Source organism: Hippopotamus amphibius, chromosome 1 (assembly GCF_030028045.1).
Source record: "Hippopotamus amphibius kiboko isolate mHipAmp2 chromosome 1, mHipAmp2.hap2, whole genome shotgun sequence".
Taxonomy (NCBI): Eukaryota; Metazoa; Chordata; class Mammalia; order Artiodactyla; family Hippopotamidae; genus Hippopotamus; species Hippopotamus amphibius.
Window position 1 is genome coordinate 28,910,646 of NC_080186.1, and position 27,678 is coordinate 28,938,323.

General features: G+C 47.4%; 1 protein-coding gene across 2 annotated transcripts; it reads right to left on the minus strand.

The window, feature by feature from the left end:
- On the minus strand, positions 1-26,853 carry OSCP1 (organic solute carrier partner 1). 2 transcript variants are annotated; one of them, XM_057715153.1, is made up of 12 exons: positions 26,667-26,722; positions 24,556-24,627; positions 23,244-23,367; positions 17,713-17,867; positions 13,429-13,596; positions 12,847-12,927; positions 5,187-5,290; positions 4,594-4,722; positions 3,618-3,687; positions 1,992-2,131; positions 1,000-1,063; positions 1-759 (listed from the first exon to the last, which is right to left on the minus strand). In XM_057715153.1, exons 3-12 carry the CDS (start codon positions 23,269-23,271, stop codon positions 643-645), a joined length of 1,056 nt encoding a protein of 351 aa, XP_057571136.1. In that variant the 5' UTR covers positions 23,272-23,367; positions 24,556-24,627; positions 26,667-26,722; the 3' UTR covers positions 1-642. The 2 variants fall into 2 exon arrangements, with proteins under 2 accessions (XP_057571136.1, XP_057571141.1); XM_057715158.1 differs by lacking the exons at positions 23,244-23,367; positions 24,556-24,627 and having other exon boundaries at positions 26,667-26,853.
- Between the last annotated feature and the right edge of the window lie 825 nt (positions 26,854-27,678).

A 27,678-nucleotide genomic window follows, 5' to 3' on the forward strand; every position in this document is an offset into this window, starting at 1 on the left:
TTTCCTTCGTACGCATTTCCATATGGGATCAGCCCACACCACATATGGATAGAGAGATGTGGGGAGAACCACAGACACGCAAACGCTCTGCGTGGGGCCTGCTTGAGGGTTCCCTGTTCTGGCCTCGCTTCCTCTGCCTCTGGGGTGACAGTTCCCAGTGTGCCGGCAGGAGGAGGGCTGTATAAACTGGGCCCCGACTGTTTGAGGCAACTGCCTTTTCCACTTATGTCAGACTCACAAGGCAGAATACATCCCAGAAAGCTCTGAAGTTTCGTGATGATTCACAGGCATCTGTGAGCAGTAGGTCCCCTGAGCAAAGCTGTAATGAAAACGGCAACAGGAGCGCCTTCTGACTGACTCTGTGGCTCGGAATGTTTTGGTGGCCATAAAACCAGAAAGAAAATGGGAAAGGTCCAATTTAAAAGCCAGAATATATTTTGCTGAAAATAGGAATATATGTGTGTGCCTTCCAGAGAGTGTGCTCCCTGAGGGAGACCCGCACAGTCTGTTAGGACATAAACAGGAACAAGAGGTAAGGAAAGGCTTCACTTAGTAGAAAACTAGCAGCATCACATGGCTCCCTGGGGCATCCCCTGGGGTCCTCGCCCAGCAGCCTCTCCATCGGGGGAGGGGCATGCCTGGTCATAACTCGTCCATCATGGCAAGCAAATCCTCGCCCTTGCTGGCACTCCGCCTCGGCTGGTCCCTGATCTCAAACTCCCCCATGATCCGAGCCAGCTCTTCGTTCGTCTGCTGGTCCTGTGAGAGAAACGACAGGTGGAGGGGAAGGAGGAGGATGTGTGGGCACAACGGCGTCTTTGTGTAGTTGGTAATTAATTTTCTCACCACTGTGATGCATTTCAGTTCCTCACCTGTTTGTCAGACTAGGGACTACATTACATGCTGATTAGAGAGGAGAAGGGAGGGCCTTTGAGGTTCAGTGTTATGATAAGATGAGGAGGGGAATAAGATTTGACTTGTATAATCCCCTGCACATACCTGAGTCGCTTGGATGTTGATAACTTCATAGGATAACTCTTCTGGCCTGGTTAGCGCTGCTTCTCTGTACAAGATGGTAGAGAAATGGTCAAAGGTTAGGGTTTTCTCCCTGCTAGAGGGGTAAACTGGTCCTTGATAATTTGGCAACCTATTTTTTCTGCCTCACCTTCTGCCCTTTCCCTTCAACTTTCTCCCCTGTCCCCAACCAATGCACCTTACACTCCAGGAAGTCAAGTCCTTTTATGTCTCTGTGCCTTTGCTCATACTAAAATCTGCCAAGAATGTTTTTCCCCTTCCTCTGCTTGGCAAACTCCAAGACCCAGCTCGGTTGCCAATTCCTCCAATCCACTGGTGCAAAGTCAGTCGCCGTGTCCTCCACCGGAGTGTTTATGACAAGGCACTGGCGTGACCTGTGCCTGTGTTCATGCTCCTACGACACTGGAGCGCCTGAGGACAGGCTCCAGGTCTTACGTTCCATCTTTGGGTCCCCACACTTACCATAGTATCTGCCACTTCAATGGAGAGGGAAGTACAAGGCAACCCCACCCCCAAATATTTGGTTGTGAGAAGGGTCACATGAGATAATGAATGCACAAGTGCTCTGTAAACTGTAAAGCACGGTGTCAGTCTCGGTGAATTACTACCACTATTGGTTCTGGGGGAGACTGTCTGATCCCAAAGACGTCATGCTCTGACCTCCTTCTGGTTTCCTAACAGTCTTTTTTTAACATGACTACCTTGACTTCTAATTCTCTTGTTGAGTTGTACTTTGCTAAATGAAACATTAGAACTACTTTTTGAGTGAATCCAGAAAGTTCAGGCTATTTAATACTGGTGGATTCTTCTTTAGGTTATTGAGTTTGCTGGTATTTCATCTGTGATCTTTACATTTGTGTTTATAAGTGTCATTGGTCAATAATGGTCATTTTTTGGGTTCTTATCACACTTAGGATTTTTATATATGTCTTTAGAGAAACAAGCTGAAAACATACTCCTCCTCTTCATCAGTGGTGAAGAGATTCAAGCGGAATCCTGGCTCAGGGCCACTGGGTTTCTTAATCTCCATGCCTCCTATCAGCCTGGCCAAGAGATTCAGCTCTTCTTTAGCAAGAGGGTTTGGAGCAATGCTTTCCTGCAGGAACAATTTCACGATTTTTAGCCACTTGAAGGTGATCACGTTTCCTGCTGAGACCCCAGAGACCCAGGGGGATATTATAAAACAAGGCAAAACAGTAACGGTTTAAGTTATTTCTGGGAAGAACTGGGTCCAAATGAAGCATAGAAAACAGGCTTAACCAAGAGAGAAATAACCCGTGTCAGAAGCAGAGGGACTCCAGCAGGGCGACAAGCCAGAGATTCGGACGCTTTCGAGATGAGTGGAAGGTCCCAGGGGTCCCCGTTCTCCTCAAACTACCTTCCTCCTTGAAGGAGAAGAACATCACTTCCTCTTCAGGCAAACTAGTTCCCTCAGCATTTACAAGGGGCCGGGGTGAAGGCTCCAGGTCCAAGGGCACTCGTTCCATGGGAGCAACCACACTGCCCTCAGGTGGTGACCTGTGGACACAGCCCCGAATCTCTTCCCTCCCGTGGCTCTGACGCTCACTGCCTGGCCCCAAGGCAGCTTTCAACCCTCCTCCTAACCGGCTCTCTCTAACCCAGCCTTCCCCTGCTTTGCCTCTTGAAGCAGGCCCTGTGTCCCTGTCCAGGCGAATCTCTGGCCACTGCCGCCGTGGTGTTATGATCCAGCCACGCGGGAGAGATGCTGCCTCCCTGCTTCCTGCAAACGCTATGCCTTTGGGTGCCTTTGCCTGAACTGTCACCTTGGTGTGTATGCCTGTTTCTCCTCCTGGGCTATTCCGTATCTTCCACGTTCTAGAGCCCTGCTTGAACGTCTCCTCCTCTGAAGAGCCCTCTTGTTCCCTGTCCCCCTTCCCGCCCCCGTGGACAGGACGTGTTCTGACGCAGCTCTTTGCCCAGAATGCTCAGCGAGCCCGTCTTCTGCCGTGTTGTAGTTACTGGTTCCGTCACTGCCTGTGTAAGCCCAGCGTGTTATAAGCCCCTTCAGGGTGGGACCACATCTAAGCCAGGTCTGTGTCCTGGGAACCCAGCCCATAGAGGTAGTTCAGTAAATGTTTACAGAGTAACTGAATATTCCATGATTCGTCCTATAGCTAGCTGGTAGCTAGTTCAGTGAGAATTTGTACAACAGAATTCAGAGAACCAAAAACCCCATTTTGAACTTAGCTTCCACATCATTACACAGGGAAGCATTGAAAAGGGATGTTTTAATGATCAGAATATACACAAGTGCTGAACTCAGCAACCACAGACCTCACAGCCCTGGTACAATGCTACTTCACATGTCCTGGTGTGTGGTTCCTGCTTAATTATGGTGGTGGAGCCCAGCTTAAAATTACCTAATTAGTCAGATCACTGGAAGCCTCCACTAGAAACTGTAATTAAAAACCTGTGTATTGGTAAGGCAGAATGGAGAAGACTGCATACAGTAAAGGAAATGTTGGCCGGCTCTGAAATCTAGACATCCCTCCACCGTTCCTGTCCAAACTCTTGTATCTAGAAATAAGCTCTGAAGATAAACAAGGGAAGGAGAAGCTCACCTGAGTCCGTGAAGCTAAGTTGTTTGATGCTCCAGACATGTGGGTTTCCACGGGCCGGTTCACACTGTACCTGGTGGCAGCAGAAGATCACGAAAACATTGTCCAGCCCCTTCACCCTGACTTCCTTCTAACTCGTAAATATAGTGTATAGCTTTCATTTTGGGGCATTGAATAGTGTCCAGGGACTTCCCTGGTGGTGCAGTGGTTAAGAATCCGCCTGCCAATGTAGGGGACATGGGTTCTATCTTCCCTGGTCTGGGAATGCCACAGAGCAACTAAGCCCGTGCACCACAACTGCTGAGCCTGCGTACCACAACTACTGAAGCCCACGCACCTAGAGCCCGTGCTCTGCAACAAGAGAAGCCACTGCAGTGAGAAGCCCACGCACCGCAACAAAGAGTAGCCCCTGCTCACCGCAACTAGAGAAAGCCCGAGCGCAGCAATGAAGACCCAATGCAGCCAAATAAATAAAATAAAATAAAATAAAATAAAAAGAGGTACCATAATTTAAAAAAAAAAAAAAAAAGAAGAAGAAGGAAAAGCATCCAGAAAGGTCCTGGGAATACAGAATACAACTCAGTGGGTGTCAATCACTCCAGTTTTGTTCTTCTCAAAACAAAATACCTGGGAAGCTGTGTGGAAATTTTTTTCTCTAGCAAAGTAATGTGTCCTGCTGAAAAAAACGTGATTGGCACATGAAGGTCAAGCCCTTTTGGATCTCCACTGCAACAAAGCTTTTGGCGAGTTCTCTTGCATGACTATTTAAAATTATTTATCTTTTCAACCTGTGAAGTTACCTTATGTTGGGAAATCTGAGGTACCCTTTGGAAACGTCAGGGCTCTGCACGGCGTGTATCTAAGGGGACATTCCTCCAATTGTCAGCAGGGGTTTTTCATAGCAGAAGTAAAGCGGTTTTTAAAATGAAGGGACCTCCATTGGACTTGCATTCATTTGGGGAAGGAAGAATTTGCTTACATGTTCGTTCCCAGTTTCAGGACTCGGTCTCCATAGAGCTCAAAAGACCCTTCTTTGGGGGCAGCGACATAGCTCCCGCCGTGCTTGAATTCTGCCTTCCTCACTTCTTCGCCTTTGTTGTTGAACGTTCTACAATACAAAGTAGGACGTGAAGACATGTTCTCCAAGCGTGGAGAGTCCCGGAGGCGTCTCTATTCTTTGTCCTATGGGACACCAAAGGGAATCCATGCACGGCTTCAAGATAAAGATGCTCGTTGATGTAGTAACAGTAATATAATCATAATAATAGTAATATTTATTGAGGATGTGTTAGGTGCTGGGTGCTGTGTAGCACTTTAGAGCATAACAGTATTATCTTATATATCCTCACAGTAAACATTTCCTCATAGATGAGGAAACAAATCCTGGAGAACTAGGTGGTTTGCTTCTAGTGTCTGCTAGGTGACAAGCTGGGATTAAACCTCATTTCCTCACTGCTGTGTTTAAGGGAAGAAAGGGAGGGGCCCCAGTAGGGCTGCATTCTATGTAGTGGCCCACATATTGGTTTCCCAGCGCCCCAAACACTGGCCTGACAATCACTGTTGAGAGTTCACCTGACGAGTCCAGGAACTTCAGTTCCCCAGGGAACAGGCCCGGACACTGGCAACACAAAGCGACCATTGGAGTTCTGAACTTTGTCCTTTAGAAATATGGACACCTGGAAAAAAATACTTATTGTCATTTTTCTTGGTATACTTCCATAGACATATGCATTCTGAGGATGGAAAGTGTGTAATGACTTAAGAATTCTACCTAATAAGAGAGAAAAACCCACCGTAACTAACACCTGCAGACGTATAGTTTTTTTTTTTAACAAACAGAATTTCTTTGTCGCCACATAGCAAATCTTCCAGGTGAGTAGTGCTACCCCTGCCTTAAAGATGAGAAGGCAGAGCTTCACAAAGTGAAATGACTTGCCCAAAGAGAACAAGAAGAGACAGGACCAGGATTCAAAACCAAGGTTGACTCCAAATTCCACACCCATTCCTTGATTCTTCGTAAACTTTCCATGTAGCTGTGGGGCTTGAGCTATAAGAACCTCATTATCTCCATTTTACAGATGAGGAATTGGTGGCTCAGAGGTTAAGACACTTCCTCGAGGCCAGCCAGCTCATCAGGGGCAGAGCTGAGGATTCAAACCCTTGTGTTTCTGACTCCGAGCTCTCAGCTGTGTGCTGGACTGGTGCGAAGGGGTCAGACAGGTGGATGCAGCTGGCCTGAGAGTCTGAAGGTCTTCTGTGTGACTGGAAACCCCACACGACACGTACTTCTACTCCTTGCTTCCTGCACTCTGTACTCAGGTCAGATTACATCCCATCAAGATGGTAACAGTTAATCCGTTTTATTGGGGACTTCCCTGGAGGTCCAGTGGTTAGGACTGGGTGCGCTCACTGCGGTGGCCCAGGTTTAATCCCTGGTTGGGGAACTAAGATCCCGCCAGCCGCACAGCACGGCAAAAGAAAAAAAAAAATTCAGTTTTACTGGACCTTAGCGTCCTCATCTGTAAAGTGAGATGAATTTGAAAGTCCCTTCAAGCTCTAAAATTCCACAAGATTACAATAGCAATATCATCAAGAATAAGCATCTACTGTATGCAAGGCAGTGCAAGTGCAAAGTGGTAAGGCTTTGTAGGCTGGTGGTTTGGCGGGCCGATGTTAGACTGTCCAGGCTCACTCCTCGGCTGGGCCTCTCCTTAGCTCTGGGGGTTCTTTGGTAAGTTACACCAGCTTTCTCTTTGGTAAACTGGGGATAATAACAGAACCTACTCAATGGGTTAGCTGACCGCTGAGTCAGACAATGAACAAAGGCACTTATTGCTGAGCCCGGTACACAGTAAGTGCTGAATAAGAGGTCACGAATATTCCCAGTATCACAGTCGCACTGGGCACAGGACACAGTGTAGGATGGGGAGCGGTGACACTACAGAGCACGCTCTGCTGAATGGCCTGCGCAGAGGAGTCCGCTGAGGAGAGTGACCACGGGCAGGGGGGCGGGCAGGGCCGGCTGTGGGCCTGGAGCTGGGCCTGGGCGGGGAAGGTGGGTGTGAAGACACTTCAGGAGCAGAGGTGGGCAGGCACAAGGCATGTTTCGGCGGGGAATGTGTACACTCGTTTGGTTGGAGGGTTTGGCTTTAAGGAATTTTTAACCTTGAGATTCTGTGACCAAGGGATGTGAACGTAACCATGGAGAAAGAAAATGTTGAGAGAGAAGTGAGACTATATGTATGTATTGGACCCTCTGTTTGCTAATTCTAATCGGGCCGACTATGTCATAGATCTGAAATGTACAAATGTAAGTCAAGTGTGTGTCTGTGTTTGACCCGAGAATCTGCCCTTGGCTGGATGGGACTTTTGGGTCTGCCTGCTCGCCTAGCCCGTCTGCCGGCCCTCCGCTGTAGGCGCGCCTCTCCGTGCCCTGTTCCTCTCACTCCTCCCTTCCCCCCGCCCCAGGTGATCTCATGTACTCCCATACGCCAGTGTTCACCTCCGCACTGCTGGCTCCCAGATCTGGAGCTTCCACTCAGCCTTCTTCCCTGGGCATCTGACTCATCTATCCCATTGCCTATTAAACACGTCCACCTATGGGTTCCACGGGATGAACCTCCAGTTCACCCTGCTCAGAACAGGGCTCATAATCTGTCTTCCCTGACCTGATCCCCGTGAATGACACCACCAGGTCACCAAGTCAGCCATCAGGGGCCCCTGCCCACCTTCCCGTGGCGAGGCAGTCGCCAAGCCCTGCCCACCCAGTGACCCCTTCTGTGTCTGTGTCCTCTCCTCTCCAGTGCAGACCTTTTTCACCTCTGGCCTGGCCACTGCAGAGCCTCCACACTGGTCTCCCTGCCTCTGCTCTCGTCTGTGTTTGATCCACCCTCCACTCTGCTGCTAGAGACTCTTCTAAACTCCTATCTGACCGTGTCCCTCTCCTGCTTCACTGGCTCTCTGCTGCCTGGCAGATAATGTCCAGCTGACCCTTGTTGCTCTCCACAGCCACGTTCCTCCTTGGACCCTGTGTTCTAGCCCTACTCCATTGCTTGCAGCCTTCTGGCCCCGTGCACCACCAATTACGCCAGGTGGTTACATGCCTTGTGCCTTTACTGAGATGATGTCCTCTTAATTCCTCCTCTTGTTTTCCCATGGTCCTGGTGAAAACCTATTTCTTCCTTTCTTTTTTTTTTTGGCCGCACCACATGGTTTGTAGGATCTTAGTTCCCTGACCAGGGATCGAGCCCGGGCCCCCTGCGGTGGAAGTGCAGAGTCCTAACCACTGGACAGCCAGGGCCCCCAAACCTATTTCTTTTGAAAGCCATCAGATCCTCTATGAAGACTCCCTGATGCTCTTAGGTAGAGGTGGCCACGCCCCACATTGTGTCCTCTCTCTTCACATTCTTCTGGGTCAGAACCAAACATGCATAAGGTACTTGGTGCACGTTCCCTTCTCTGATGAGGTCCTGAGGGCAGGACCCACGTTTCCTATGGGAGGAGGGAATGAAGGTTACGGAGCGGTGGGGCTGGAGTGCTGGATGAGATGTCTCCACGAGTGCCCACATTCCCCAGGATGACGGCGGGATTCAGGTGGCCAGGAGGAGGTGAGCCAGGGATGTAAATGCTCAGTGAATGTGGGTGAGTGACTTGGCAGTCAGCTTCAGCAGCGAGGGATGAGCGCAGGGCTTTGGATGGTGTAACGGTTGCGGGTCTGGCCTTATAAGAGGAGGGCTAAGTTCGTGAGGGCAGGAAAATAATGATGGGAAAGTGAGGGGGAAGCTGGCAGAATGCTGATCCTGCCTGTGGATGAGGGGGAGTGACTGGCCTCCCTCAGGTGGCCAGAAGACGTCGCACACCGTCCTTCTGCTGTATGCTAAGATTCCCACGGTTACGTCTCCAGCTTGGCTCTCTCCTCTGAGCTCCAGGTGTAGATATTCAACTGCCTACGTGACTCTGCTGCTTGGAGAGCAAATCAAATTTCAATAGAATTAATTAATTTTTCTACTCAAATCTACTTCCCTTCAGTCCTTCCCCCACTCAGAAAATGGCACCAGCAACTCAGTAGCTGTTCATCTTTCCCTCCTTCCCCACATTCAATCTCTTAGTAAATCTTATGGACCCTGCCCCGAAGGTATATTCCATTTGTGAATACTTTTCACTATCTCCACTGCTAGTACCTAATCTAAGCGCTTTCATTTTTACCTAGATCTCATTTTTTACATAGATTTTGTGACTGCTGTCTTACCTCGACCCTCATCCTATCTTCCAGACACAAATCAGATCACGTTACCACTCACCTTAAAATGCTTCAGATCTTCTCTTTACTCTTAGAATAAACTCCTTTACTAGGGTCTAAAGCTAAGTCAGTTGGTAGGCAGGTAGCAGTATATTCATGACTGGCCTCTCTTCTGATTATTCAGTGCCCACGCTGCACAGCTGGTTAACTTTGAATACCACCCCTGCCTAGATATGCTCCATCCTCATTAGCTTTCTCCGTGTCCAAGGAGCACATCATGCTTTTTCCCACCTAATAGTCTTTCTTTTTGGCTGCACTGGGTCTTCGTTGCTGCGCGTGGGCTTTCTCTAGTCACGGCAAGCGGGGAGCATGGGCTCTAGGGTGCACGGGCTCTGTAGTTGTGGCGCACGGGCTCAGCTGCTCCGCGGCATGTGGGACCTTCCCAGACCAGGGATCGAACCTGTGTCCCCTGCATTGGCAGGTGGATTCTTTTTTTAAAATTTTTTTTGGGGGGGGTACACCAAGTTCAATCATCTGTTTTTATACACATATCCCCGTAGTCCCTCCCTCCCTCGACTCCCCCGCCCCAGGCAGGCAGATTCTTAACCACTGTACCACCTAGAAAGTCCCGACAGGCAGATTTTTAACCACTGTGCCACCAGGGAAGTCCCCTTACTAGCCTTTGAATTAGCTGTCCCTTCAGGTTAGATGCTCTCCGCTGAGATCTTTGTCAGTTACACTCTCAGCTGAAATCTCTGTCCTCAGAAAGGCTGTCCTTGCCTCTATCATCTAAGGATGTACTGTCTACTTAGCTACCAGTTAAGCGTGACTATTTAAATTTAAATTAAATTAATAACTCAGTTTCTCTTTCAGACTAGCCATATTTCAAGCACTCAACAACAACATGTGGCTAGTGGCTCTTATTTTGGACAGTACATATACAGAACATTTCCATCACGAAAGGAAGCTCTGTTGGACTGTGCTGGTCTAAGGCAACATCCCATCCCAGTTGCCTTCTATAACTTTACCTTATATGGCCATCTGCCTAAGAGTTATCGGCGCCAGAACACGACTTACGTGTCCTCCTTGTCTCTTCCTACTAGCACGGGACCTCCTCAGGGCAGGGCCTCTGCCTTGTTCCAGTATCTCAGGACTGGAAACTGCCTGGCGCAGAGTTGGCACTCAATACATATTTGTGAGACTGACTAGTTTTCCAGGGATGAACTATTTCCAAGTGGAGTGGATAATGGAGTGGAGGTGTCCAGACCATGCTGTGAAGAGGCAAAGATGGAGTGAGGTTTTCCAACAACTGGAATATGCGAAGCACAGGAGGAAAGTCCGTGATAGAAGATGCATGCGTTGGAATGAGCATTCAGGAGAGGGTGGATGACCTGAGGGCCCACCCTTTAGAAGGCAACTCTGGAGGGGCTCTGGAGGGCTGAAGGGGGCTGGGACTTGAGATGGTTGTACATAACTGCTCAGGATTCCAATTGGAATCGGTCTTTGTGCAGCCTCTGGCCAGGCCCGGGGCACAGGTTGGGGCCTTGACCATAGTAAGGCCACTGCAGGTTGATTCCTGATATCACAGAAAGCTTTGGACATTAGGATGAGGAGTCTTGTATTTGCTTTGGTTAAACAATGAGCAAGGGAGTGTTAGATCAGAGCTGTGTTTTCTTGCTTTAGTTAGTTGGTTTTGCTAACACATCTAAAAACCATCAAGATTGTTTTGAACACAGAGGAAATCTGTATAGGCAATCACAAATTGCAGCTGAGCAGAAACACCATGAAAGACCAAATCTGGAAAGGCAGGCAGACGTTACAGATCAGTGGCTGAGCAAGGTCAGGACATGTGATTCCTATTTCTCCTGACGAACATTCTGATGTTTCACTGCCTGCCCACTTAGCAATTAAAGCTTAATATATTTTGTGGTTTAATATATTTTAATGATTTTGTTACAGACTTATTATTAGGAAAGTCTTTTCGTCATAATGAATTTTATCTCGCCAGGACTGAGGCGTCAATGTGGCTGCAGATATTATTACAATCCATAAAATAATGTCCAAACGTGCACCATCTTGACCACCATATGATGCAGTTTTCAATATTTTAAAGCAACGCAAAGCTTAATCTTATTTTACTTTCATATTTTTAATTTTAATTGATGACTACTAGAGATCTTAGTTTACACTGATGTTATTGCTGCTCCATCCACAGCAAGTGAAATTATTCATGAGGGTTAAAAATAAAATTGGCTCAGTGTTGAAAGCTATTTGTCTTTCCCTGTCCATAGACGGGAAATGATCATCAGGTTCTAAGCATAGTCCGTTTCTTCTTTTTTTTGGAATTTTATTTTGTGAATATGTTACACAGGCACATGTACAAAAGTTAAAAGGTTCAAAGGGTGGGAATTCCCTGGTGGTCCAGTGGTTAGAACTCTGCGCTTCTACTGCAATGGGCATGGGTTCGATCCCTGGTGGGGGAACTAAGATCCCACAAGCCGTGTGGTGTGGCCAAATAAAAAAAAAAAAGAAAAGAAAGAAAAGAAAAAAGTTCAAAGGGTACACGAAGGAAAGTAAGTCTCTCTTGTATCCCTGTCATTCATGCAGTTCCCCACTCCCAGGAGCCAATCGCTGCGACCAGTTTCCTGTACAGCCTTCCAGAAGCATTCTGTAGTGTGTGTGTGTGTGTGTGTGTGTGTGTGTGTGTGTGTGTGTGTGTGTGTGTGTGTGTGTGTGTGTGTGTTACATGTGCTGGTTCATTTAATCCTCCTGACAAACTCTAAATTAGGTATTATCATTTCCATTTTTCAGATGGCAAAACTAAGGCCCCAGGGAAGTAATTTGCCCAAGGTCACAGAGCTGTGCTGGAGCTGGGTTTCAAACACAAGAGTGCCTGACTCCAGAGCCTGGGCTCATTTTGCCGTATCAACTCTCTCTCCCATATCAGTGGGTTACATTTTGGGAAGGGACAAAGTCCTGTCCAAGACAGACAGGCCCCAAATTTAGAAGCTTAGAAATGTGTTTTTCAAAGTTAGGGTGTAGAATTGTCTGGAGGGGGCATGAAAGGAGGAGGCAGGGTCAACTGGGAGGCAAGAGTTGACAAGAAGCATGAAGGCCTGAGCTGGGCTGGTGGCGAAAGGAATGCAAAGGAGGGCGTGGATATGGAAAAGGCAGACTTGATGGACCGTAGAAGCAATTAGATGAAGATCAGAAAAGGGAAATCAAAGGTGTGATGCTCTGGTTCTGAGCCGGGTGAGTGAGGGAATGGTGGCGCCCTGAAAAGAAACCAGGAAGTTGGGCAGGACTTGAGTTCTGGAGGCTAGTTTAGCTGCAGACATTAGGTTGTGGGTGCTGCGGGAGTGTCTCAGCAAGCAGGTGGAGATGTGGGTCTGGATGGCAGGGCTGGGGCCAGGGTGGGGGAAGAGGTTAGATGCTGGAGTCACAGGTGGAGGGGTCAGTCGGCTGCTAAAGTGGGGAGGAAAGCCATTCCTCAAGAGCAGGGGGTGGGTAGAGGCAGAAGGGGGAAGGTCTGGAGACAGGAGGAGCGGGAGGAAGGAGCGAAAGGCAGAGAGATGGGAGCGGTAAGGGAAGGCCAGGACACTATGGTGCCATGAGAGTCCTGGAAAGGCAACGGTTTCATGGAGCAGGAGGGCAGCCTCCTGATGGCTCAGACACTGGAGAAGTCAAGATGATAAAGGCTCGAGAAAAGGTTTAGGAATTGAGATCAGGCCCACGGCCTGGAGAAGCAAGGGAAGAAGCTGTAATTTAAAGAAACATACATAAGGTAACTGGGAAGGAATGGTGGCATCATTGTCTTCCTTGGTCCATTGAAAAATCACCGAGATTTGTTATTAGAAAGTTTATCATCATAGAGCCAAACACCGAGGACATTGCTAACTGGGCAGAATCCCAGCCTTGTCTGCCCTGAAGACTCACACCCTCTCTCCCTGGGACAGCAGGGGCAGCATGCTCCCAGGCCGCCCACTCACTCACCCGGATGTGCAGGTCCTGGAAGAAGGTGAGGAGCGTCTGCCTGATCAGCTGGAACTCCCCCGCAGAGAGACCCCTGTATATCTGCAGAGGCAACGCAGAAAGAGGCATTCCACTTTCAGAAGTGAGATGGAACGTGCAGACAGGCAGGGGTGGGTGGGTACCCAGGGAGGGGAGCCAGAGAGCGAGGAGAGGACTCAGCTGCTGGGTAGGAGGGCCAGCACCGTCCCCTCACCCAAGGGACAAACCCCACCGCGGCCCTGCGAGCAGGGCACACTTTACCTCCCCTGTTCCCCAAGATTCTTCAGAACATCCACCACCAACTCCCTTTCAGAAAGGTTAAGAGAGAATGGCTAGGCTCTGTATCATTGCTTCCCCGATTATGGAGGCACAAGTGACAGGGTGTAAGATGATATCTCTGGTGTTTCCAAAACGTATACCAGTAGATTTTTAGAATTTTCTGGGATAGAGGCAAGCTTTGTCATTCCTCACCCTGTTCTCTTTGTCATAGAACCTGCCTGTTCTTAACAGAGGGATGAGCACGAATACTGGGGCTGAGAGGGGATGCACTGATGATATGCTTACTTCAGTCAGCTGCCGGAAAGTCTCATCCACTTGATGCAGGATGGTTGGAGAGTCTTGGATGAATCCCTTGATGGCATCTAAATGATTGAACGTGACCAGCAACACATCCTTGGGACGAGGACACAACAACACTTGATACTTGAAAGCCATCGTCATCAGGTCATAGAGCTGCCGGACCGTGAACAAAAGAAACAGGACCATAAAGGCAGACATCAGAACCTCCAAACAGTGATTCAGTCAGGCACTTAAGGAAACCGGTTCTGGGCTTATCATGCAGCTCAGTGACCATGTCTGGTCATCACTCAAACCAAGACACTGTTGAGAGTAAAAGGGGGTGACAGTGATAATCAAGCTGGGACAGCAGGAGTAACCAGGACTTTCCTGGGCAAACCAGCATTTCCGGCCAGCTCACATGTGTTGTTTTTTTTTTTTAATAAGTTTATTTACTCATTGGATTTATTTTTTTTATTGGCTGTGTTGGGTCTTTGTTGCTGCACATGGGCTTTCTCTAGTTGCTGCGAGCGGGGGCTTCTCTTCATTGTGGTGTGTGGGCTCCTCATTGTGGTGGCTTCTCCTGTGGAGCACAGGCTCTAGGCACATGGGCTTCAGTAGTTGCGGCACATGGGCTCAGTAGTTGTGGCTCACAGGCTCTAGAGCACAGGTTCAATAGTTGTGGCGCACGGGCTTAGTTGCTCCACAGCATGTGGTATCTTCCTGGGGCAGGGCTCGAACCCGTGTCCCCTGCATTGGCAGGCAGATTCCTTTTTTTCTTTAATTTTTTTTTTTTTTTTTTTGGCACACAGGCTTAGTTGCTCCGCAGCATGTGGGATCTTCCTGGAGCAGGGATCGAACTCATGTCCTCTGCATTGGCAGGCAGATTCCCAACCACTGCGCCACCTAGGAAGCCCCGGCAGGCGGATTCTTAACCACTGCGCCACCTAGGAAGTCCCCACGTGTATTATTGATGGAACACATATGAAACAATACGGGCAGCTGTGGGGCCCTGAACACAGTGCTGGACCCAGAGAATGAAAACCCAAATTCAAGCCCTCCTTGCTGCTGACTTGTTGGATGGCCCCGGCTAAGTCTCTTCACCTCTCTGAGCCTGAGTTTTCTCATATGTAAAAAATACTCCTGGGATTTCCCTGGTGGTTCCGTAGTTAAGAATCTGCCTTCCAATGCAGGGGATGCGGGTTCGATCGCTGGTTGGGGAACTAAGATTCCACATGCTGTGTGGCAATGAAGCCTGTGCGCTGCAGCTACTGAGCCTGCATGCCACAACTAGAGAGCCTGCACGCTGCAACTACTGAGCCCATGCGCTCTAGAACCCAAGCGCCACAACTAGAGAGAGGCCGTGTGCCACAGTGAAGATCCCACATGCCGCAACTAAGACCCGATGCAGCCAAATAAATAAATAAATAAATATTAAAAAAATACTCCCTAATTTCCCAATGCTGCAGAGCCGCTGAGAGAAGTAAATGAGAAAACACATGTGAAAGTGGCAAGAATGAAGGTCCATGACTGTATGAGATGAATAATGAAACTTCATAAGATATCAACAAGCCCCAAGTATGGTATGACCGCCCATGAAGATAAGAGGTGAGACAATGGTGAGGACCAGAGTGGTCACGATAGGCTTTGTGGAAGAAGTGGGCCTGATAGGGACTCAAGGCAGAGTTTCGACTGGTTGAGGGAGGGGAAAGGCATTCTAGTGGAGGGGAACAGCATTTGTGAGAGTCCGGAGGCAGCCACGGCCATGCTATTTTCCTGGGAGGAAGAGTAGAACAGCCCGACTAGAGAGGATGGTTTGTGTTGGGGGTGGTGGGAAATAATGTTGGGTGATTATGGCAAGGTTGGAATATTAGAGGTTTTAGAAAGACGGACAGAATAATTTAGACTAGATGTGGTAGGAATTAGGGGGCTACTGAAATTTTCTGTGCTGATGTGATAAAAGTGGTAATTAAGTGAGACTGGCGAGCTTGGCCATGATGAGATGTGAGAGAAGGGAGACACTGGAGTGAGGGCGATTAGCTGGTGCCTGGCTCCTAGGAGGGTGATAGTATGAATGAAAGGAATTTTGTTGGAGTGACCCAGATGGAAGGCCTGGAATAAAGATGGTGGGGATGGGTAGGGCAGGGAAAAGAAGAGCATGTGACACTCAGGCGGAGAGCTGTCGGTACACGGTGCCGGCCTGACTGGATTCAGGGGACGAAGAAAGGGGCTGTCCAGAATGACCGCAGCATTTTCAGCTTTGTGCCTGGGAGACGCGTGATGCCACACGATGCTGCTGACGGAGGCAGGGACATTTGGGAGAGAAGGTACGGACAGGTCTGAGGCGGGATTGACATTAAACTACAACCACTTGAGTGCTTTGCCGAGCACGTGGATATGCACTACCTCGATGGATCCCAGTTCATTTCACAAGAACTCTCTGAGGTAGGTATTACCCCAAGTTTAAAAATGAAGAAACTGCCTAATGTCACATAGCTGGTAATTAGCAGCAGGGTGAGATTTGAAACTAAAGACGGTCAGATCCTGAAGCACGTGCTAGAACCCTTTACATGATCCCCGTTCTCCAACATGCAGCTAAACATTTCGCTTAGAAAGTGGCATACAGCAGGAGCAGCCTGGTGTGTGTGTGTGTGTGTGTGTGTGTGTGTGTGTGTGTGTGTGTGTGTGTGTGTGTGTGTGTGTGTGTACACAGGTGTATCGAATGCTAGAGATGTAGATTTGAGACTCTCCGTCATCATTATCACACATTAAGTGCCTGTTGTGTACAGGACACTGTGCTAGGAATAAAGGATAAAAACAGGTATAAGATGAAGAAATGAAAGTTCAGAGTTCTTCAGTAAATTGTGTCTTGAAGCCTTGCTACTGGTAGAACTAAGACTCGAACCTAGGTTTTTTTAATTTCAAGTTCTGTGTCCTTTCTCAGTGGAAACCTAAAACTTCTTAAAGGCAGAGGGAGAGGAGGAAGCAGAGAAGAGAAGATGAGCATTTACTGAACGTCTATGTGCCAGGTCTTCTTGCATCATAGTATGCATGTTTCTCACTGAATCCTCCCACTAACTGATGAAGCAGCTGTTATCATCCCCATTTTATAGAGGAGAAAATGGAGGCTCAGGGACATAAAGTAACTTTCTAAAGGTACGGGGCAGATGGTCAGAGGGCATAGTTAAAGGCAGTCTGTCTCTCTGAGGTTTCCGGGGACCAGCAATGAGACAGTGTTGATGTTTGCACACCTGGCACCCACGGTCAGTCCTCATGGTTTATAAAAATTCACATAATGAAGGGACTTGAACAGGAATTATTATCGTTGTTTCAAAAATTAACTGAAGTCCATATATTATTCAGATTCTATTAGTTTACCCTAACGTCTTATTTCTGTTCCAGGATCGCACGTTATATTTAGTTATCACGTCTCCTTAGGCTCCTTTTGGCTGTGACAGTTTCTCTGGCTTTCCTTGTTTTTGGTGGCCTTGACGGTTTTGCTGGCTGGTCAGGTATTTTGTAACATGACCCCCGAGTGGTATCTGTCTGACGTTTTTCTCACGATCAGCCTGGGGCTGTGGGCTGCTGGGAGGAAGATGCCAAGGGCAAAGTGTTACCCTCATCGCATCACATCAGGGCACCACCACGTGGCTTACCACTGCTGATGCTGTCACCCGGTGGAGGTAATACCTGCCACGGTTCTCCACTGAGAAGTTAGCTGTTTCCCCCTCCTTTCCATGCTGTCTTCTCTGGAAGGAAGTCAGCAAGTGCAGCCACGTTCAAGGGGTGGGGGGGTTATGCCCTCTAACCCTGAGGGCGGAGTATCTATAGAAGTGTTTGGAATTCTTATGAACAGGAGATTTAGCTATTCTCTGCCATTATTTATTTGGAATTCTTCCTTTTAAAATCAGAGTACCCTAAAAATTTGTTTCACAAAGAAACAGCTATGTTTACATTATAGGCAAAGACTGAGCAGTTTTGAATTTGCTGAGCTTTGTTAAGCAGGAAGCAGAATGAAAGCTTTCAGGGCTGGGTGCTTGTATTGGGTTAAGGCGTTCACAAACATGGACATGCAGACCAGCACTCTCTTTGGGTGACATGAGGACATAAATAACACAGGGGTTGGTGCGGATGACTTCTGAGGTCCTTCCCAACTTGAAACTCAAGACCAACCCATGTTTACATGTGCCTGTCTTTTGCCAGGCACCACTGCATACGTCATCTCATCTGACTCCAGTCTGTGATTATCCGCGAGGAATGAAGCCCAGAGGACAGAGGCAGCTGTCTGCTCACCTTATCCATGCTGGCCTGGTTCAGTCTCATGATGGAGGCATGAGCCAGACGGTCGTAGACAGTCCTCAGGGCCTTCTTGGAGTAGAGCTCTTGGGGTTTGAACAATTCCTCCATAAACTTTCGATTGAACATGGTGGAGATGATGTCATTCAGAACTGTAGAGACAAGAGAGGGTGGAGCTGAGCAAGGTATGGGCGGAAGCTTTATTCAGGAAATGCTCCCTGTGTATGAATGGGATGGAGGAGCTGGGCCTATGTAGAGCGGGGATGAGGATGTGCTTGGTGAGATCTGCTCCCTGGGGAGAAACCACACAGGTGTCCCAGTAGAAAGGAGGGTCCAGAGGGCTTTATGAGACCATCTCAGGGCAAACATACATGTGACGATGTACAAATGTGCTGTGCTTCAGAGGTTACGAGCCACTTTTACATACATTTATCTCCCTTGGAGATGGGGATATGTTTCTCCTTTCTTTAAAAAAGATTCCTATTAGCCTTTTTGATTAGAGCTCTACCTTAAAATGAGAACCAGCATCACGCTTTTTTGTTTGTTTGTTTAGCAAGTCTATAACATTTTTACTTAAAATTAAATTTTATAAAAATGGGACCTATAATGGTAATTGCCTTTCTTTCTTTTTTTTTTTTTTTGCAGAACAATTTACAAAAATAGACAAGTCTACCCACTGGTTAGAGATTAAAACTTTTCTAATGTTTCTAATTCTACTTCAGATTAACTCCATTTTAGGATGCCTTAACTTCTATATAGGATCTATAATATGGATAGTATACTGTAGTGATATGTCTCATACTGTTGATCAGATGGAAAATTTCCACGTGGTGAGAATAAAGGTCCTAAGTCATGTGCAAACCAAAGTATCTATAATTCTAGTTCTTCATTCACTCATTCATTTAGATGTTTTGTGCTACTCAAATAACATTAGTTGAGGGCTAGGAAAACCCTTTGGTACAAGAAATAGGAACAGGTATGGTTGAACACAGATTATTCTTGATTAAGCCAGATACATTCCTGCCTAAAGGTGAGTGTATATGGATGCTGAGACTATACACTCATAGTAATTAAAGTTTGAAAGAAAACTGGTTACTTAGAATAATTATAGAAAATCAATTATCAAACATGGGTGATTATTGCTGAAAGATACAGATGCCTCTTTCTCTTGCCACACAAAGGGCACACCAGGTGACTGGCTGTGGCCTTGTATCTCAGAGAGAGTGAGGGCAAGGTCATGATTTCAGGCACCCTCTCTACCTGTAAGTAACTGATAGAAGTACCCTGAGGGCTCAGGCCAGCATTTTAAAGCACCTCAAAGAGCAGTTTTGGGGAGAAGCGGGGAGCTGAGGGCTAGTCGTACTTAAATCTTAAATGGAAGGGCTACAGAGAGAGCAGGGCCTGGGGGGGGGGGGGAAGGGAAACACCCCCTCCCCACTCCCACCCTGACACAAAGCAATGAACCGACTGTGACTCCTTCCAGAAGTGCTGAAGTCACACTCGACCTCTGGATTTTACTCTAGAGTCCAGCCCGTTAGTGAGGAAGAATCAGACCCACCACCAACACAGGGTATCCCCCACATCGGACCGTCCCAACACAGGGCCGCTTGCCCTCAATGTGCACTGACATCACACCCGTGTGAACAGCCTGGAGACAGATGAACTCTTCTGGGTTTGCCTTGAGCACGGCCTTTTGCCTTTGACCTAACCCAGCAAGGGCCTGCCATAAACTGGGCTTTCTGACATTTTTCTTACCGTAGCCTATACAAAATGTAGAATTTGCAAGGAGATAGCTACAAGTGGAAAGACACACATAAGGCCTCAGAGGAGAGAATCTGAATTTTCCATAGGTGTACGTAGGCCAGGGAGGAGCGCCAAAGAGGAAGAATTCGAGTTAAAGAATCACATCAGCCCTCACTATGTTCACGCTTACAAAGAGCTCCCGTTCGCCTAGGTGCTGAAATATGTCCCCAGGTCTTTGAGCTGTTAGCAGAAGCTAGGAAAATAGCTCAGACCCAAATAAATCAAAAATCTAAAAGAAAGAAAATCCCAAGGTGATTATTAGCCACTTTGGCAAAGTATTGGGTTGGCCAAAAAGTTCATTCGAGGTTTTTCTGTACCATCTTAACAGAAAACCTGAACAAAATGTTTGGCCAGCCCAATAAAAACCAAAATGAAGTCTTTCCCCTGGGAAGTGAATAAGCTATGTATCACTATGGCTCCTGGCACAAGAACTTCTGGAAAGTTCTCCTGCTGGAAAGAGAGTACAGCAGGCCCTGTCCCTGTGGGCAGAGCAGTGAACACAAATGCCCCCAAGAGGAAATGGCAGTTTTACCGTTGGGCCCCGGCACACAGGGCGCCCACCTTTTACTTAATTCTTTGGAAAGAGTGTGGGGGCAGAAGTGAACAAGCTTACATCTCATAGTGCACTTCACCTGGAGCTTGGCTGAGGCGGGCCTGCTGTGTACCGGACACTGAGATAGACATCAGGGCACAAAGAGGAAGTAGGTGTTGTCCTCGCCCAAGAGTAGCAGCCCACACCGTATTTAAGTTAAACCTGAGAAATAGCTTTAACCTGACCTGTCAGTCAGTCTTGGTGTTAGTTTTTGGCACTCTCATGAGCACTGCCTAATTTCATGAGGCAGGAATGTGCTAGGAGCCAGATTTTATCAGGATACTAAAGCCAGGGAGGGGGTGGTGGTGTTTCACAGGTGCACTGTAAGGGTCAGGAACTGAGTTCTTAACACATCGGGCTCCTAATCCTGGGTTCAGACTATGAAGTCAGTTTCTGCTTATTATTTTTGGATGCTTAAGTTAAGAAATTCCAGTGATTCAATTACTAACACAAAAAGTCTTCAAAATCCATACTCCTCACCTGAAATTCTGCTGTGCGTCAAGAGGCTGGCCAAAAATTGCTCAAGAGAAGTGGTGAAAGATGGTTGTGAAATATTATAAAAGTGTATCAACCACTTTGATTGGGCTTTTCTTTGAGACTGGCCTGATGAAATAATTCTCTCAATGAAAGCAACTGAGTTTTTATCCACTACCTCTGCTGTAAATTTTATTGTTTATGGGAACACACAACTTGGAACCAAGGGTAAAACAGAGAAGCTACTACTTCTGGATGGTTACCATGCTTTGAAGCCTTATTATGTTCCAAGTACTGGGCTTAGAACGTTCCATGCATTATCTCATTAAACCCCGGGACAACTTTGAATTATTATCCTGTTCAATCAAGGGGGAAAACTGAGTCTTAGGTTAAAATCCAAGGTCACACAGCAGATGGCGGACTTGAAATTAGAATGGGGTTGTTTGATTCTAATGCTTGTGCTCTTAAATATTATATACGTTATCGTCTCAGCATACTTGGTGTGGGGAGAGCACTTAAAACATCGAGGATGTTGGCTATGATAAGCATAAACTGTACCCGAATGTCAAATGATTGAAGGTGTTTGTGACAGTTAAAGGTGAGAAAGGCTAAGGTTTTATTCTGAAGAATCGACCACTTTTTCAGGTTTGCTGCAAATTGTAGGTGAAGGGGAGACTGAAGATTTGGCACGATGAGGCTGTAGTGCATGCGTATCATGCCTTCTGCCCGCAATCCTGGTGGCCATGCAGCCACAAGCTTCCATTTTTCTTGGTTGCTCAATAGATATCTCTGTGTGCTAAGGAGAACAGCCCTTAGGCTACATGATGCTGTCACCGAATTGTTTTAAGGATGACTAAATAGGACAGCCTACCCAGAAATGAAGCTACTGCCTCAGCTGTCCTTGCAAAGCTTGGAACTGATGAAAAGGGACAAATACTCAGGTGCAACATGGTCCTTTAGCCAATGTTTGCTTGGTTTTTCATCCTCCACACTGTGTCTATTTAAGTAGAAGATTCAAATGTATAACAATGTCTCAGCTAAAGAGAAACTCACGCCTATTCTTTTATTTGGGAATATTTAGAGTGGTCCCACTTTAAGCCCCACGGATGAAGGACTGGGTGAACCTCTGGATGCAGACTGAATACATGCAGCCCCGAGATAGCATACCTCGTTTTCTGTCCACCTCTGTCCATTCATCTACATGAAGCATATAAAAAGAAAACACCGGTTCATGAAGCAAGAACATTATTTTCAATGAGGTTTTAAAAATATCAATTCCAATTACCTGGCTACGAAACTTTTTCATGTTTGCATTAATGTTTAATACAAATGCTCGGTCTTCCGTCTGAAATTTTTAAAGGGATGATGAATAAATAAGTTCCAAAACAGCACTAGGGAGGCTGTATCTTGTAGAGGGTGGCCTGGGAGGAGAGGAAGCTCAGGAGGATTGGCTACCCTGGGGTTTATCTTGAAAGGCTCAAGAAGTCATCCTCTCTCACGCTCTGAGAATACAGATAATTCAAAACAAAGCTTTTAGAAACACTACCTTCCACAAGGAAGAATAATCCCAAGAACAGGTAGAGAAAGGATTTGCTTTCTTTACAATCTGATTTTCTTATTAAATGTAAGATTTCTCTTTCTAGAGTACAGACAGAACTGCTCAAATTAAAAAAACTTGAAATGCAAATTAATAGGAAAAAATGTCTGTTTCTGATTTACATTTTATATAGAGAGGCATGACTTCCATGTAAAAAGAGGGAAGTAATGATGGGACCACTATAAAGAAAGCTCCTGAGGACAGAGGTAGTTAGGGAGATGCCAAGAGACCAAATAAGGAAACATGTACTTAGCTAGAGAAGTCTGTGAGAATCAAGACCCTTTATGGGTTGAGACCTGGCTCTGACACTTACTAGCTAGATAACTTCAAGCAGCTTGTTCAACCTCAGTTTCTTCATCTGTGAAATGGGGATCATAATTGCACCTACCTTGTAGGGTTGTTGTGGGGATGAAACAGACACATCAGGCACTTAGCTGGCTTCTCTCCTAGTTCTGCTTTCTCTACTGCAGAACTTCATGCCACCCATAAAGGATGGTGATGATTTTTTGTTCTTTAATTTTTGGGGAGAGATTTCAATCTAGAAAAACCTCCACAGATAAACAGAGTTCTACACACATCCACATTCCAAAAACGTACTCTATTTTGGTGTATTTTGGAAACATTTGTACTAGATTGTTTGAGAGGTGACTTTGGGGGCTATAATCAAAGCATATATGTGTCTTCAGTACACGGTACTAACAGCTCCTAAGAGGCTGGCCTGAGAGCACAGCCAGTGCCGTGTCCTAACTAGCTGCAAAGGGTTCCCACTGCAAGGTCAGGCTCCGCTGGGAAAAGTCATCATCTTTCTCCCACAAGAGTCACAGGGTTTTGGAGAGAAAACACTGGGGAAGCAGCACCAAGAGGCTGGCCTTCTTAAAGCAGATGTTGGCTTCTTTGGCACCATGTCCACATCTTGTATCATTTTGGGGCATTTGTTTGACAGGTGGTCTTGCCTGATAGGCTCGTGGGAATTCAGAGAGACAGAGTTGCAACCCTCTTGAAGGAGTGTTCGGGAACAGAGGGGCTGCCAGGGGCTCACCTACCCTAAGGAACAGTGATTACCTGATGCTGACAGAACTGGCGAACACATGCCCAGGGCTCCCAGGCACTCCTGCAGGCAGTGACGCTCAGCTCCAGCAGAGGTCTCTGTCGTGCTGTGTGCTCCTGGCCCCTTCCTCCTGAGGATCTGGGGAAGGCAAAGGATGCCCTGTTTTTCTATTATTTCTCCATTTGACTTTGTGACAATTCCAGTTTACTTATATTTTGAGTGGGAGGTAGGCCCAAGACTATCCAGAGCTGCCTGTTAAATTGGAACTAGAAAAATAAAAAAAGGACCTCACAGCATTTAGTTGCTCAGTACTACACCGTGATCAGCACATCTTGGAAAAAACCACTTAATGGCCCCATGCCTCAGTTTCCCCTTCTGTCAAATGGAGAATGTAAACAAAATGTAAGAGGGTCTTACTTATGAGTATCTTTAAGAGGGTGGGAGTGAGGCAAAGGCAGCTTTTATTATTCTCGCAATTGCTTAAATGTGGGACCACATTCAATGTGCAACACTCAAAAGTTGCCCCACAGAGAGAGCACTTCCTTTCTGTTGAATGCTAAACTAGAGGCTGCATTGTGGGGAAAAAAATGCAAGATCTGCAGTGGCCCTGTGGGAGCAGGATGGCCTCCAGGAGACCAATTAGTTGTGTAAGACAGTGAAAACATCTAGAAGAAATACGATTTCCATTCAAAACTTCAGTGAGGACTAGTTTACCACGCCTGGTGTTTTACAGGCCTCTGTGCACAGGCATTTGTCACAGAGGCCCCGTTCCTGCAGCTACACCAACTCAAAGTGGTGGAAGTGATAAGTGTTTCTTAGTGTTTTGAATCCCACACTGTCTGCCTTGCTTTCTTGCTTTATCTTCTGCAGGTCCTCCTCAACCAACTACTTTCTGTCATTACTTTTATAAAATCAGTGGGTATATTGGATTTTTTTTTCAGACCTCTCCCTCTCCTTCCAATCTTCCAACCCCCTCCCCACTTCCCCCCTACAAAGATTCTGATGCAGTCGCCCCAGGTATGGAAGTACAGTGCAGCAGTTAAGGATATGGGTGAAGAGTATGAGCTCTGGAGCCCGATGACTGGGTTCAAATCCTTTACTCTTCCTCTTACCAGCTATGTAACCCTGGGTAAATCAACCTTACTTTCCCCATCTGTAAAATGGGGATAGTAGTATTACCTATATGATAGGATAGTTGTGGGGATTAAGGTGTTCAGAGATGTCTATGGTACATGGTAAGTGCTTAATAAATGTTTGTTGTTGTATTAGGGAGACGTGTCCCCAGGTTTAGAATCAGTTACGGGACAGGCTGATCAAAAGCCCTACCTCCAGTGAATGCGCAGAAGGGCTGCATCAGGCTCCACCCAGCATCTCATATGGCATCTGACACTCACCCAACTGTGGAAGGAATGAGTGTGTGAATGTGAGTTACGGAAGATGGCTGAAACTCCCTGAAGCTGTATCTAGCAAACCCAGAAGGACTGTAGCTCCTGAACACAAAGGAAGTCAGTCCCCTAGTATTCACAGGGTCTTGCCCAGACTGCCTCTTGAAAGACCACACCTGCTACTCATTGTGTTAAATGTGTTAAATGCATGATCTGATTCAATCTTTACAACTTCACTTGTAAGGTGCATATTATTATTCCCCTTCTATGGAAAAAGAAACAGGCTTATAAAGGTTACACTCCAAGGTCACACAACAAGTTAAATGGCAAAGCTAGAATTGGGACCCATATCTGTATGACTCCAGAGAGCATGTTCTTAGTTGCTAATTTACGCTGCCTTCCAAGATGCTGACTACCAGTCCGAGAACTACCTGTCAGCTTGCTGGTGTCAACCGCCCAGTTGAAATCACGTAACATAGTGCCAAGGAAAACAGAACCCTCTTGAGGAAGAAAGGGGCAATGTCATATAAAATAGCAGTTTAACAAACATTTACTGAGCACTGATTTATTCTGTTGTAGGCATTATGCTAGGCGCTGGAATACAAAGATGAATGAGACAATGACGTGGGGGAGACAGACACACATACAATTTCAGGATGATGTGGCCAGTGATAAGGTGGAGAGGGGCCCGCATGGGGTGCTATGGGAGGATGTGCAGGCCCTTTCCTATGTGGAGATGAGGAGATGATTCTTAGGCTGAATAATGCAGGATGGAAGGGGATGACTAGCATGGAAATGGGAGGTATGGGGTAGAATGGGAATTACTAGCATGGAAACACGAGGGAACATGCTTTAAATGGAGACCTACAAGCAGTTTGGTATTAAGATACACAGTAGGAGGCAGACAGAGGTGGAAGGTAGGAGTGCAGAGGTGGACAGAGGTCAGATCAGGAAGGGCCCTGAAATGTCCTGCCAAGGTCTTGGCCTCCATCCAGACAGCAGTGGAACGCTGACAAAGGGTTTTAAGTAGCAGGAAGTACGGACAGATTTTCATTTTAGAAAGCTCCCTGGCAGCAGTGTATGGAATGAATGGAGGTGGTATGCTATAGGAGCTCTTTTATCTCTTTATGCATGGACTTGGACTCAACTGCACAGATACAGTAGTGAATATCTGAATATGTATGCCTGAAATCTGAATTTGTATGTTTAACATCAATTGAGCATACAGAGACTGTTGGAGAGAATAAATGTTTTAATGAGCAGCTATGTCAGTTACCTTTATACCAACTTTTCTTCCTCTACCTTGAAATATAGTATCTCCTTCATAGTTAATTCCAGCAAACTTGATGAAAACAGTTGTTGGTTGAGAAGAGGGGGAAAAAGGGAGAGAAAAAGGGTGGCAGAGAGTTCTGGGTGGCCATTCCTCTGGGGTTGGATGTGGTGTGTATGGGAGGCAGATTTTGCATTTTAGAAACTCATATAATTATTTCCACAATTGCATTCTCTCCAAAGAATTGTGAAGGGAAAAGATTTACAACTTTCTTATATTTTCTTATTTATCTATGTTATTTCAGAACCCTGGCTTTCTAGAAATAGCTTCTGAACTTAGCAAGACTGGCCTCCAGTTTATGAAGGAGGACACCGCACAGAGGAATGGAGACTCTGAAGGTTCCCTGGGGGGAAAGAGGATGCTCGGACTAGCAGAGTGTGTCGCCAGGTGGTGGGCTACTGGGACTCCCACATTTCGCAGGGACCGGTTGTCAAGAGAGATTGGGAAATCATCTCCAATTTAAGAGGATGAGTAAATGGGGGGAGGGGGGTCAAGTTCCCTAATAGTATCCAACGAGAGTATTAAATCTCTCTGTGGCGAAACGATCCCTTGGGGACTTGGCTCATGAGGGGCTCTGCCTGGATGGGGCTGTGGGTTGTGAAAGAGGTCCCTGGCTACGACAACGCAGGGTGCAGGGGTGTTGGTCAGTCTGTAAAGGTGCCTGGCTGTGGCGCTCTGGCTGCGGGGGCGGGGGCTGGCTGCGCGGGCCGGGCGCCTCTCACCTTTTCGGGCCTTGTCTCCCGGGATGTTCTGGGCCCGTAGCCGCTGATCCAGGATGTAAAGCATCTCCCCGCCCAAGTTCAAGAAGAGCAGCGGTAGCGTCCGCACCGACATGATGCCGGAAGCGAGCGCAGCTGGTCCCGGGCCCCGAGGTTTGGTAGCCAGAGGCCTGGAAACCCGGCAGACGCATCCCTGAAGCCCGGTTGCTAGGCAACGCGGCGGGAGGCAAAGAAGACCAATCAACAGGCCGCTTGTTGGGAGGCGCCCGGGGGCGGACTGTTTTGGGCGGGGCGGCGAAGATCTAAAGGATAGATTGGTCGGATCCGGAGGTGGGAGCGCCGTGGGCGTTTGGCCTGGAGCGCTGGTTTTGACTTTTTTGAGCCCCGGCGGATTGGCGAAGGCCCAGCAGGCTTGGCGGCCCGGCTTCGTTCACGCGGCCACTCTCACCCCCCGGGCCGCCTGCCCACGTGCCCCTGAACGAGGAAAACCCAAGCAAAACTCCTGTAGAGCAGACTCCCGGCAGACACACCTGGGTTTGAATCTCAGCCCTGCAGTTGCCTCGCTGTGTGATTTGGGGCAGGTGTTTGGAAGGTGGGCTTCCTCATAGGAAAATGGAAGGGACACCCACCTCCCAGGGTTGCAGAGAGAAATCAATGAGGTCACGCAAAATGCCACGAACGCTCTCAGTAAAATGGTAACTGACTTTTAGGTGGGGGAAGTCCTTGAATTATTTGCATATCCTCCCTAAAAGCTACTTGGAGTGTAACCCCACCTGTTCCATACCCCACGAAGAAAACCAGGCCTGTTCACGTCTGTCCCGGTCTGTCCCGCTCCCGGGCGCATGAGTGCTGGGGGCTCTGGGAAGCTTCTCCCCTACCCCCTGCTAAGCAGGCCTGGCCTCCAATTCTCTGCCTTGAGGGCAGTGACCACATACTTCACCCCCATCTCGAGCTCCAGGATCACCTTCTCATCACTTGCTGTCCACTTTTACTTCGATGAGCAACCATTTCTGTA